The sequence below is a fragment of the Ciconia boyciana genome, chromosome 7 (assembly GCF_034638445.1).
Source record: "Ciconia boyciana chromosome 7, ASM3463844v1, whole genome shotgun sequence".
Taxonomy (NCBI): domain Eukaryota; kingdom Metazoa; phylum Chordata; class Aves; order Ciconiiformes; family Ciconiidae; genus Ciconia; species Ciconia boyciana.
Window position 1 is genome coordinate 3,716,810 of NC_132940.1, and position 12,734 is coordinate 3,729,543.

At 42.6% G+C, this 12,734-nt stretch overlaps 1 protein-coding gene across 8 annotated transcripts in view; it reads right to left on the bottom strand.

The window, feature by feature from the left end:
• Positions 1 to 2,122: 2,122 nt before the first annotated feature.
• Positions 2,123 to 12,734, bottom strand: part of PATJ (PATJ crumbs cell polarity complex component) — a 165,211-nt gene continuing 154,599 nt past the window's right edge. For 7 of the 8 annotated variants that reach the window (XM_072868998.1, XM_072868999.1, XM_072869001.1 and 4 more), the window contains 4 exons: positions 11,830 to 11,934; positions 8,570 to 8,673; positions 6,730 to 6,853; positions 2,123 to 4,927 (listed from right to left, as the gene is read on the bottom strand). In XM_072868998.1, coding sequence (XP_072725099.1) covers positions 4,781 to 4,927; positions 6,730 to 6,853; positions 8,570 to 8,673; positions 11,830 to 11,934 — 480 coding nt within the window. In that variant the 3' untranslated portion in view covers positions 2,123 to 4,780. Of the gene's footprint in view, positions 4,928 to 6,729; positions 6,854 to 6,897; positions 7,051 to 8,569; positions 8,674 to 11,829; positions 11,935 to 12,734 lie in introns of those variants that run through there. The other variant, XM_072869004.1, reaches the window with a different exon arrangement.

Consider the following 12,734-nt stretch of genomic DNA (forward strand, 5'->3'; position numbering starts at 1 on the left):
AGTAAACCAGAACCTGCAGCAAACGAGCTCCCAGAGTGCCAGGAGAAACCCATCTTCTACACTTAGGTTTATTTTCAACAGATGTCCCGTCAGACCTGCAGATCAAAGTGTTAAAAAAGAAAAAAAAAAGCCAAGAAAGGGCTTTGTGAGACAGAAGAGACAGTTCCCATTCAAAATGCAAACAAGTAACCCTCCCCAAAAGTACATTTTCTTCAGGAAAAACGAGACCTTCGAGGATCTCTTCTTTTTTGGTTTGCCTCCTCCTTGTGGCAGCTCGCTGGTGAGTTCGTAAAAGCGACCGCAGCGTCGTGTCGTTTCTGGAGAGAAAACCCGCGTGCTAGGACAGGGAACAGGTTTCCCTTCCGAAAGGGAAAAGGAAGGGAAAAGCTGAGCTCAGCAGGTCTGCACCCTGCCCCGGGCACCCCCGACGAGAAGCCCAGCAGAACAACCCCGTGTCAATGCGGTTCTAATCGGTACTTTGGTTAGGATGTGATTTTAAATTTTAACTGAGCAGTTACAGAGGCACAGCACCTACAGCAGGGGCTGCGCTGTCAGGAAGGAAGAGTCTTTACGCTGCCAGTGCGTATTTTCCTTTTTGTGCAGGAATTGGGAATAAACTCTGCTTCAACCCCACCAGACCTGCGAAAGCAGCAGAGACCTCGGAGCCTTCCTGGACAAGGCCGGAGGCAAAGTCAAGGCGATCCTTGTTCCTCTTCTGCTGGGGAGGCTGCAGAACGTGGATCTGCAATCTGTTGCCATCCTGGAAGGTCCAGCTATCGCAGGACTGCGCGTGTTAGAGAACAAAATGTCCATCGCTGCTAAGAGGAAAAACAATGACCGTGACAGTGTTTAACCAGAATGTAAATACGGCTAAATTATGGACGTAGAAGTGTGAAACCGTGGAGAAAGATGATAATGGAATTATATATCAATGCTCAGCACAACTGTAAAAACTAACGTTTTATACATGTGTAACGTTAAATTAATTCATCCCAGTTCTTTCAGGTGAAGGTACGTTAACTGCTCCCTCTCGGCATAATCATATTACCTCAACAGGCTCTCTATATGTCACACTTCCAGGGTGGTAATCGCCATTTGATTAATTACAGGGAATGTAGAGGCATTACAGCGATTCCTGATGCAGCGGTGCGATGCGACAGAGTCTCCCATCCCTGCAGGCCGACCTGGTGTCCACACCGGCCCACCCTCCGCCGCCACGGCTCGCGGCACGGCCCCAGCGCCGCCTCAGGGCTTGGCAGCGGGGACCATGCCGGACGGACTTTGTTCCCTGGCACGCTCACATGGCAGGGATGACACAACTCACAGCACCGCAATCCCAGCCTTCGGAAGAAGTGTGAACATTGGCGTAACAGGGACCTTTTCTGCGCAGAGTTAGCCAAGAAATGCAAACAGCTCCTAAGATGGTGATGTCAAGGAAGTCCTTGACGGTGTCACTGCAAACTGCGGGTTATTCCAGGTCTCTCCAGGTGAGGAAGCTGATGGAGGGACTGTGAACAGCGCATGCCCCTTCAAAAAGAAAAGGCTCTGACAGCCGAGTCCTCAAACCAAGGCAGGAGAACCCTTCCCACCAGTACATACGAGTTGAAACGGTGGCGAGTGGCACCTCTGAAGGGTTGCGAGATGCCTACAGCATAGATGCTCCTCCTGCAAGCACGCTTCGTCTTGACTTTGATTACTCCTGGTCCAATACCGGTCACTCGGCGCCTTCGTCTTCATCCCCTTTTTTCTCTCCCCCAGTTTTGCTGCCTGCAGCTCCTTGGTTTCTCAACCGAGCCGTTTTTGTTGGCGTTCCCCCGATTGAAACCTACTTAGCAGGCTACAGCCACCTAGATGGGCTAGGATGGCAGATGTGCACGGGATGGCTCCCCGTGACCGTCGCACCCGGGAGCAATCCCGCTACCTGGGCGCAGAGCCTCAGCCGGCTGCCACCGCAGCCGGCTGCCACCGCAGCCTTCCATCACTCCTACAGCCACCGCCGCTCCTGCTCCCCGAGAAGGGCAATCGTGAGCCCTACTTGGAATAGCAAACAGACATCTCATGCAATAGATTTTAACAGTGACTTAAAAAAAAAAAAAAAAAAGGCATTCACAACTACTTATGTAACCGAGCTTTATTTAGAATCTTTGAAGTCATAAAATGTCTCATTTTACTGATATACGTAAACATACAATCAGGAGGTTTAATTGCGTTTTCCCTTGCACAGAAATAAAGTTTTAAACAAACCAGAACACCTCAACCCAGACAAGCGTAATGCAAATTTAATTATCTAACTTGGTCCTGTACATACAGCACACGCTTCTCCGCATGGTCACTGGTTTATCAATTAGTTGCAATATAATTTTTGGCAGTAATATATTCAACACACAAAGTGCAAATTACAAGAAGCAGAAAATGTTCTCTCATTCTGAGCAGTGAGAAGTGCAAAATATCTCAGCCCATAAATTCTATTCTTTATGTATATGAACAGTATGTGCATAATAGGCTAATAAATAGCCGTGTAAAACTTCATAGATTAAATGTGGCAACATCTTAAAGTAGGAATGCAACGGTTATAAAAACATAATCAGACAGAGGAATCATTACATTTTGTTCATAAATTCCATACAATATTTCTGAGGGTACCTCTTCACATTTCACCCACCTGCCTTTAACTTCTGCATACCTTGGATACTTTTGCAACCAAAGGCAGTTTGTTAAAAATTCCCCAGTTTGCTACATCTGGCCATATTTCTGTGCGTCTACAATCAAGGGTCCGCTAACACTTCACTTGGCAAATTACAGTGGGAATCCACTGAAAACGTGAAGTTTCTTCCAGGCACTATGAACGGAATACCCACTACTTCTTCCAGCAGGCTAAATGCACTTTGTGATTACCTAAAGTTAAAGAAAGCTTTTCAGTGGAACGAGGAAAAGCGTTTCAATGGGAGCTAGGCACAGCTTGCTTGTTTCAGTGTAGTTCATCTCGCTTCAGTACCTGTTCTTTTAGGTAAAACGGGGGAATACCCACTCGAGCTAAAACATACTGACTGCAGTACTTTTAACACAAACCCAGTTATTATATTACAGATTTTGAATCCTCTTTCCATTTAATTCCAGGGATTTTTCACATAAAATGAGCAGCCAATTTTGACCCCCACCCCCTTTCATTTCTCCCAGCTACATCATCATTATAAATTATACCAAATGGTCCAAATCAGACTGGGCTGCTTCCTCTAAGACCCTACTGTTCCTCTGGATAGGAAGATTAAACCACAATGACTTGCATTGCCATTAATCTGCCTGCCAAATTCATTTGCTAAATCACTAAGGCCACGGTCATATAATCACTGCAGGAATGGCTACGACACGTAACGAAGTTGCTAACTTTTAGCCGAACGTTCCTACATCCAACCTCCACCACACAGAGCGGGACAGGCCTTGGGAAGGCTCCTCGTGGGCTTCAGCACGCTCTCGTCTGGTTTAGCTTAGATCAAAAAAATAGTCGGTGGCTTTGACTGAGCTGTCCGACTCACCGGAGGGGGCTGAGGAACCCCCTTCTGCGTGCTCTGTGTGGGGAGGGTGGGCAGGGCAGCCAGCCCGGGAGGACATCATCTTAAACCGCCGCAGCAGTCTTCTGTGGCGATCATCTCCCCACTGCCTGGTATCATCTGGTCTTACCCAAAACTGACCTCCAGGAGCCCCGAGAGAGAAGCATCCTCTGCGATCAGTGAAAACCTCTTCCTGCACTGTCTGATCCTGGGGAGACTCTTGGAAATGTAAAACAGTTTGCTGGTTTGGATTAACTTCATCTAGCCTTAAAGACAACGTGCAGAGGGACTGCTCACCATCATTACCAGAATTACAGGATCACATCGCTGAAGCAAACTTTTGTCTTCATTAAAGTTTCAGGATGAACAATTATGCTGCAACTTGGCACAACAACAACTGCCTTTGTATGCAACACGCCTGGCATATATCAGCACATTTCTTCTTCTTTAAAAATATAATTAGAGTAGAATGAGATAGGTTGTTGTTGTTCATGCTGCCTAAATATCTGAAAAGGCTCAAACATTTTAAAAGCCTAAAAAAATAAATTTCCCTCTCCCCTAGTTTATTTTTCATGCTAAAGGCTGCAAATTGACACATCACAGTAATTACCTCTGACTAACTTCCATAGACCTACCCAAAGAGATAAACATGAGAAGTTCACATTTGACTATCAGACTTACTGTGCCGAGCACAAATAATTTCCCAGAGGAGAATTTGATATTTCATCATTTGGAACAGTGGTAATTTAATTACATTGCTAATGTTTTCTGGCATACTTGAAAGGACAATTAGCATAAGTAAATCATGAGTGAGATGACAAGTCACTCGGCATTTATTTCTGCTCATCAGATGAGATCAGTTGATGATCTAAATTCTCTTTTGTGCGTGAACTGATTCCAGGTTCAGCAGTTGTAACTGGGGATCAGAGTAGTGGGGATAAACCGATGTATAAATAAAGTAAAATGGATATTGTTCTTTGAAGTTTCTTAATTAAACTTGTCCAGAGAAACCTCAAAAGCCACCAGAAGTAGGGGAGGGCGGGGAGAAAGGCTGATAAATGTGGAAGGCTAAATGGAGCTCGAGATGCACACTACCCTTTCTGGCAATGGGGTGAATACTGATTCATTTTTGCCAGGGTTTGCTTTACATCCTGCTCAGGGATGAACAGTATTATTACAGCTCTACTGATGTTCTAAAATAATTGTATTTATCTCTGTAAGCGCAATGACATTCATGATAACACCGTTAATGTTACAGTTCCTTTCTGGCGCTTCAGAATAGCTACAGCTTGCTCATGAGTAACACCTTCCAAAGCTTCCCCATTAACTGCTAAAATCTGATCGCCACGCTTCAGTCTGCCATCGTCCGCAGCTGCTCCCTGCAAACGGCAAAGCGAGTCGTTAGCGGCTGGTAGCACGGAGCCCTCCCGCCTCTCATAATGCTGATGGATGAAATGAGGAGGGATGCAGCACTGGAAATCCCACCGTAACTGGGTGGGGAACATAGGAAATGACAGTGCTGAAGTCTCCCTGAGTGCTTCAACCATTGCCCATCGCCCACCCCGCTTACCCAAGCCTGTAAGGTCTGGGGCAGCACGGGCAGGCGATACACCCCTGGGAAGAAGAGAATTGGCTCATCCCTGAAAAAACTGCAGTGTAAAGACTAGTTCTGGCTTTTATGATTATGGAGAGGTTTGTTAAAGCAGCATTTGAATGTACTCTGCACCCAGTGCTGAGAAACGGGTTAAAATGTGGGGAGGGAGAGGGACACAGAGCTCATGCAACAGAACAGCCTGGGCACTGCCCCAAGCCCTGGATGGAGCTGGGCTCCATTGAAGGTCCTGAGAAGCTCCCACAGAGCTTTATAGAAACAGCTGTTCTCCTCCAGAGGCCTCAATGCAGCTCTTTTATCTAAATCCTGAGCCCTGCCCTGCCCAGAGGTCAGCTCATGGTGTCCGTTTCTCCTCCACGGCCCCATCAGTGGCTGCAGTGTATTCTAGCTTCGATTTAGGGTTTCTCAGCTGTGCTTACATCTAGAAACTTGTAAATCTAAGCATCAGTTTAGAGACACAATATCTTCCCAGGTTAATAATTGAAAATTGTAAAAAGACCAGATATTTGTGGTTTGAGCCCCAGAATCACAGAAGAGGAGGGGACACAACTTCTACTCCACCTTCAGATGAAGTTTTCTTAATTATGTCATCTACCCTGCCAGAAGTGCCGACACGAGTGACAGCAAGTAGGCACAGGACAAAAAACTGTGTGTGACTGACTTCAAGGTTACTTTATGTAAAGTATTCCTAATTCCCACTGTTTTTCTTTCCCCCCCATTTCCAGAACTCCCTTGACGTGGCCATGCCTGATGTATCTTGCTGGCCCATGCTGAGTGCATTGCCAGCAAGCGAATGGGTGGGAAAAGGGGCACTTCTCCCTCTGCACCAGTGGCCATTCTGGGGCTGTCTGCCTCGAGGCTGTGCTGTACTATGTTTCTTCCTCAGCCTCAGTGGCCAGAGCCACTGCTGTACGTGGCTGGGACCCCCGAGTCCTCCCCTGACACTCAGGGTTGGGGTCGGAGATGGGCTGAGACAGCCACACCGTGAGCAGTTCCAGCACATGGGAGTGGAGTACTCACGGAGAGGCATGAGAGAGAAGCTGGAAGCAAGGGAGAATAACTAAAGCCAGGACCGATGTGTAAGCCAACTTATTGTCAAGCCACAAGGTATGGCGTTTTCGTCTTTCGGTGTTTTTTCTCATTGAGGTGACTCTCTGAGCACAGGAGCTTATTGCTGGTTTTGCAGCTGAAGCTCAGCCACAAAGATACAGCACCTCTGCAACTGTCTCCTCTCCTGTACAGTGGGAAAAGTGATGCCTCCATACCTCTTGGAAGGCACTTTGAGATTTACAGATGCAAAACTGCCTTATAAATATTTTAATGTATAAAACCAAGTTTCCCAAGTACACAGAGCAATTTTGCTGAGATAAAGTATCTTGTTTCTGCCATCAGTAATGTGAAATATAAACTGAGAAGCTGGCTGTGAGTTCTGGGTCCACTTACTCACATCAACATACTTAGACAGTACACTTTGCTTTCTACTACATTATATATTATCCAAGCCAAATCTTAGGTTTATTTTTAATGATAATACAGAAAAAGGGAGAAAACAAAACAAAAAAAAGATACCTTGGCAAATATAGTCTTGACATAAATGGGCAGGTCTCCATGGGGACTTCCATACCCCCCTACAATACTAAATCCCAGTCCATCAGAGCCTTTCTCCAAAGTAATAATCTTAGGCTGAGGTGCTCTGAAAACACAATAAATATCACTTAGAATAGCAATGTCTGTCTCTGGGGACTTTATGCAGAAGGAACACTTACAGAGATATTTACCTATGAAGAAGTTTTTCATACAGTCACAAACCACGACTCTTGTCCTTGCGCTGAAATACACTCCTGCGCAGCCCGGAGTTCAGAACGCTGCTCAGTGTACTTCAGCTCCTCACTTTGAAAATACTTATTTTCAGTAAGAGCTCAACAAGAGCACTTATCTCTGATGCAGAAGTGAGACTCCCCCCATCTGCAGTCGCCGCATGTTTGTAAAGGAGAGTTTGCTTTCTTACCGGCCAAGCTGTTGTCTTTAGTCTGCGTAAGTGGCAACTGCAACAATTTCCTTACAGCATAATTTTACTTTATGGCTTCAGAGGAACGAGTCTAATAGACAGGCTGCAGCCAGGAACGCTTGTGTTTATAGTCTCAGCTCTACTGCAGGCTCTTTGGGCTGTTTTCTAACCACCTATATCTGACCTCCATCCCCATGCCTCGTAACCCCAGAGGCTGACTCCCGAGAGCCCTGACTCCCCTCACTCAGTGCATTGCTTAGACCCTGAACTGCTCTTCAGGGGCTTTTACTCTCTGCGCTGAGCAAAGGAAGATTTTTGGTGGAATTTAGACCACCCATATGTATATATCCATCTCAAAGCTGAAAAAGTCATTTCTACATATTTAGAAAAAAATTATTGTGGACAAAAGCTGTTTGGCATCTTCCACCCATATAAAGGTGTAGCCTATGGTGACTAATATCTAGCCATTTCTGTAGGACAGAACGAATGCATACACCTACCTAATTCTGCTTCATATTTTCACATTCAAATTTCCTTATTATTTTGATATGAAAAGAGAATACAAATTCTTTTGTGAAGCAATTCTCCTTTGAGAGCAGCAATAAAACCAGTATCTCACATTGTAAGACTAGAGAATGCAGCATAAATAGCTTAACTTTTATACTAAAAACCCCCTGAGGTAGGGCAGCAACTTGCATCTCAGCTTCTTAAAATAAATATAATGAATCAAAGAACAAAAGCGAAGAACATAATGAAGCTAATGAACCAAAATGAAGATCAAATGAATTTCAAAATGATAACTGGAATGCTATAAGCTGCCCTAAAAAGCACACGATGCAGAATGACGTATGGCCATGGGAGGGCTAGATCTCTAACTTCCATCACCATACAGAAGTGCTGTAAGTAGAAAATTTTTTAATCAGACTTTTTCAAATTGTAAAGCTAAAAAAGATTCAAAAGATAAAGTTCTGGGACGTGTTTTGAAACATTTCTCTCTGATACTAGGCTTTTTAATGCCTTTTTAATGCCTTAGTCTGCCAATGACAAATTATTTCAAATTGCCTCAAAGGAGTTATGACTGTAGCAAGGAAGCCACCAGACAAAGGCAGAACTATCATGTGAGCATAACACATTAGAAAAGAAATAATTTGTTTTTTTAAAATGTCCAGAACTAGTGCTTGGAAGCACATTTTGTGCTTATTTACTCAAGCAATTTCTGACACCAGGTGAAGATGGACATGAGTCCATAATCAGCTTGGAGAAGATCACAGTTACCATTTTGAAGGTGATGGAAAATTAGAAAGAAAGGCAATGGGAGAGATCTCCTTCACCAGCCTAGGCTCTTCCCTTGCATGGGGCATAGAAATCCACCTCAGTTATGTAGACTAAGTAGAAACTTACTCAGGATCTTCAGAAGGATGCTCAGAAGAAGAGTTAAGGTTGCATCCTGCAGACATGGTCTCCAGCTGGGTAGCAATGGCACTGATGTTGGTATCAGCCACAACCTAAACAGAAGGATGCAATGAAGTACTATGTGTGTTCACTTAATACCAAAGACATCTTGGCTAATTATGCAGAAAATAGCCAATACATTAGGAAAATCAATCACTGGTGGTTTTTTTCAGGCAAACTTCAAGTACAAGTCCTACTCTCTTAAATTTCCTACTAATTCAGTACTTCAAATAATAGAGTTAATAGTAGCCACCTTTCTGGAGGTTAAATGCAAACTTTGCTCTGAACCTTTCTCTTGCCTTTACATGACTGTCACTCCGATGCCGAGCAGAGGGGAACAGTCTTTCTGGATAATCCAGAGAAAGAGGTTACCCACCACACAGTAATTAAGAGAGTTAATGACATTTTGACAGGTTGTGGGGCAGCAAACTTGCTCAGGCTTTTTAAAGCAACCACATCAATGTTGTACAGGTTAGTCACAAATACGACTACGGCCATATTGAGAAAACAGTTACTTGCACGCTGAAGTCTGGGGTTTGCTGTTCATGAGGGTTTAGCTTCATCAGGATACAAGCTTGTAGCTTGCAGGCCCAGTGGGATTTATTAAACAAAGTGTCAGTGCCCACTCTGGCTTTTTTTTTCTTAACCTTTCATTGCATGCTAATTTTCTATTCTTTGCTTTCTTCTGGAAAAATGTTGAGGAAATCACTACAAAGTGTTTTGGATTTTAAGTATTCACAGCTGAAAGGGCATCAGTTTCCTAACAACTACATGCCACGGTCATCCCCTAACTCCATCTCCTTCTGACGAGATATTCTCCTCTGCTTGACGTTTACTGTACAGCACAGGAGTTTGGCTCAGAGACAGTGAGAAATACCCAATAAGTGCATTTTCAATATTTCCTCTAGCTATCTATGGCCTTATATTTTATCAAAGTTAACAGGTACTTTTTCCACTCCTTGCTGTGAACATGGCTTAAGGGAAATGTACCTTTTCAAAATAAAAAAATCCATTATATAAATCCCCCGTTTTAAATGAATGCTCACAATTCTTCCACAACAATATTTCCCTCTTTCTAATCACTTGGAGCCAAGAGGGTGGTAGCATTTTCTAGGACGGAAGATTAGTTCTCATGCAAATTTTGCATCCCAGGACTCAGGTTCTGGGATGCCCTAAATGAAGGGGTCCGGCAGACAAGATAGCTGCACGTGGCTCAGCCAGCAAAGACACCGTTAAGTTTTCCTTCTCGTTGCAGTAGGGGAAAGAGTGCCAGCCAGTATTTGTCGTATTTTGTTGTTAAATAAAACGAGGGCAAAATAAATCTATATTCAAAAATCTTCAGTTGGCAGTAAGAATGTATCAGAGTTCAACAACCTTGTAAAAAAGCTTCCCCTTATCTCATTACTACACCTGCAGAAAAGAAATTAAATTAAACCAAAGCATCAAAACAGCCGAAAGGGATGATTGTTCCCCTGAGACCCTAATCTCCCATTTGCAAACAGCATTTGCAAACTCCTTTACCATCCTTCCCAGGACGTACTGATAATAAGCCTTTCCACACCACTGAACGCAATTATCTGACCTTTCAAAGCAGTTTGCCATGAAGTGGTCTAACCTGATAATAAATAGAATTACTTAATGACACATCAGTCATGATTATCACAGTGATAGGATTATTCCATTTAGATTGTTTTAATAAAAAAAAGAAATCCGGTGATTGAGAAGTACCTGCGGTTAGCATGTAAGGTAATCTTATCACCATGCTTACGGCAGGGCTTCGACACTACTCCCTGCAGGTGTTAAAATATAACATTCCACCTTCACATTACAGATTTTTAATACAGGAAAATAGATTCTATTCCATCAGAATAAACCTGTATCATCTGTAAAAAGTATTAAGCCCATTTTAAGCTAGACAGCAAAAACACGGAAGAAAACCCGTCAACTGACAAACCCAAAGACATTTCTAGAAGAACCTCTTTGTTTATGCGAGCGACCAACTGACAGCGTGCTTCATCAGGAATATTTTTAAATACATGATGAGGTGGAATACGCTGTATTACAGCTTTCAAGATTAGCAATTTTGGGTTCTGCAGCAAGCTTTCATTTTCTATTCAGGGAATACTGTTGACATGAAAAGTGAAATTACTCAATGTTAGTAACAATATGATAACTATAATTTAACAGAAAGTCCTCAGCTGGTGTATATCTGTGTATTTCCTTTGACTTCAATGGAACTACACAAATGCACCATCTGCTCTGGAACTGGCTCGTCACTTACAAGGTCAACAGTTCATGGACAGACAAAACAAAGGATAAGCAAGTCTAAAACTAAGTTTATTATAATTTAATTTCCTTTTTTTTTTTTCTTCCCCCCCCATTTTTTATAGTCACATTTGTGTTGTTATGCAAGCAAGAAGCTTAAAAAAAAAATCTCTCAAGATGTGTTCCAATCCAATATGCTGTGATGATAAAGAAAATGAGAGTAGATTTTAGTGGTACATCTTAAGCTTGTTTTCCAATTGTTACAATAATTCTGCAAATGAGTACTATTTTGAATTCTCTCTGGCAAGTATTTTTCCCATTTCTTTGTGTAAACATAAAAATAAACTAAAGATGAATATACTGGCAAGCAGCAATTAGAACCAAAGTGGCAGAACATGTCTTCCTTTTAGCTAGCATATAAACGTGGCGGTGCTAACACTGTTTTCTCTCTCGAGTGTTATTATTCATTACCTGTAGAATAATCAATTGTAGGCAGCACTGTCTTAATGATGATGCTATCATTTTTACTAAATGCTGCTACTGTTTCTTTCTTCTCCCCTTTCAAGAACAAGGAAATTAACACTGGGCAGTCTGGTCACAGTCTAGTTACATGCACGCACACATACACACATATGTAATTTCTTGTTCCTAGTTAACTTCAAATTAAAAAAGAAAAATTTGGAAGCTTGTTGATTTATCATGTGTAGCAACAAGTTATTTTGTTCTCTTTGTTACGCTTTTATATAATCAAGCTCACAGCCTGTATGAGTGGCAATAAAGAGTTTTTGAATGAAAATTATTTCTTGCTTTCATTCTGTGTAATTCCCATCAGCAAGCACCCTGCAATTCTGTGATGCCTTGTGCCAGTGATGCTTAGGGTTTTTTTTTTCCTGAATGCCATTTATCTACCCTCATGCAGCTGCATGTTCAATTTATCACCATACCTGCAGGATAATGCTCCCATAAGCATTCTTTAGTAGATTAACCGCATCTGCATGAGACAGCCCATCCAAAGGTTGCCCATTAATACTGACAATCCGATCTCCAACCTAAAAGTACAACAGTAATGGAAAATTACTAGCATTAGGGAAAATTAAAATTAAGAATGCTTAAAATTCCTCGTGAACTTGGCACTGCACAGTCATGCTTCTCTTTTGCAGGATCCCTTTTGTGAGAATTCTGCATTGCTAGCGATCATTTACCATTCTTCAGAGCAAGTACAATATGGATTTTTTTAAAAATAACAATGCAACCAGAGAAACAAAGATGGGTTGTGTTTTACTATTTCCATTTGCAAGCAGAATGTGAGATTTTCACTGCTGTCCTCCCATCCAGAAAGGATTCATTTGTGTCCATATGTGCAGACAAGTTCGTATTCTTACAGACTATGTATGCACATGCTGAATGCAGTATAGGAAAGCAGGCACTTCCGATATTAATCTAATTAATCTAGATGATTTCTTCTTCTTATACACAAAAATGATCTTGACCCTGGCACTTAGTGTAATTCTATTAGAGACATGGCATGAATGTAGCAGCATGTACTAATGAATCTCATGGGCCAAAGCAATCCTATGTATCTGCATAGTAAGTTCTTTTCAATACTAATGATTCCTTGAAACTCTCTCCAAAACTGGAAAATGTTCAGCATGGTCACTCCTGGAAACCCACATATCCTGTGGGTCTCATACAAGTGCTTTATTTTTGGCATTTCTTTATAAGGGCCTTAAGATGGAACAACTAACTTCTGATCTGGTTTCTACCTGGTTTGAGCTCTAAATGATGCCCAGCCTGCAGTCCCCAAAACGCCTGTGGTTTCCAGACAGCCTGTTGCTGCCCTCCCTGGGTC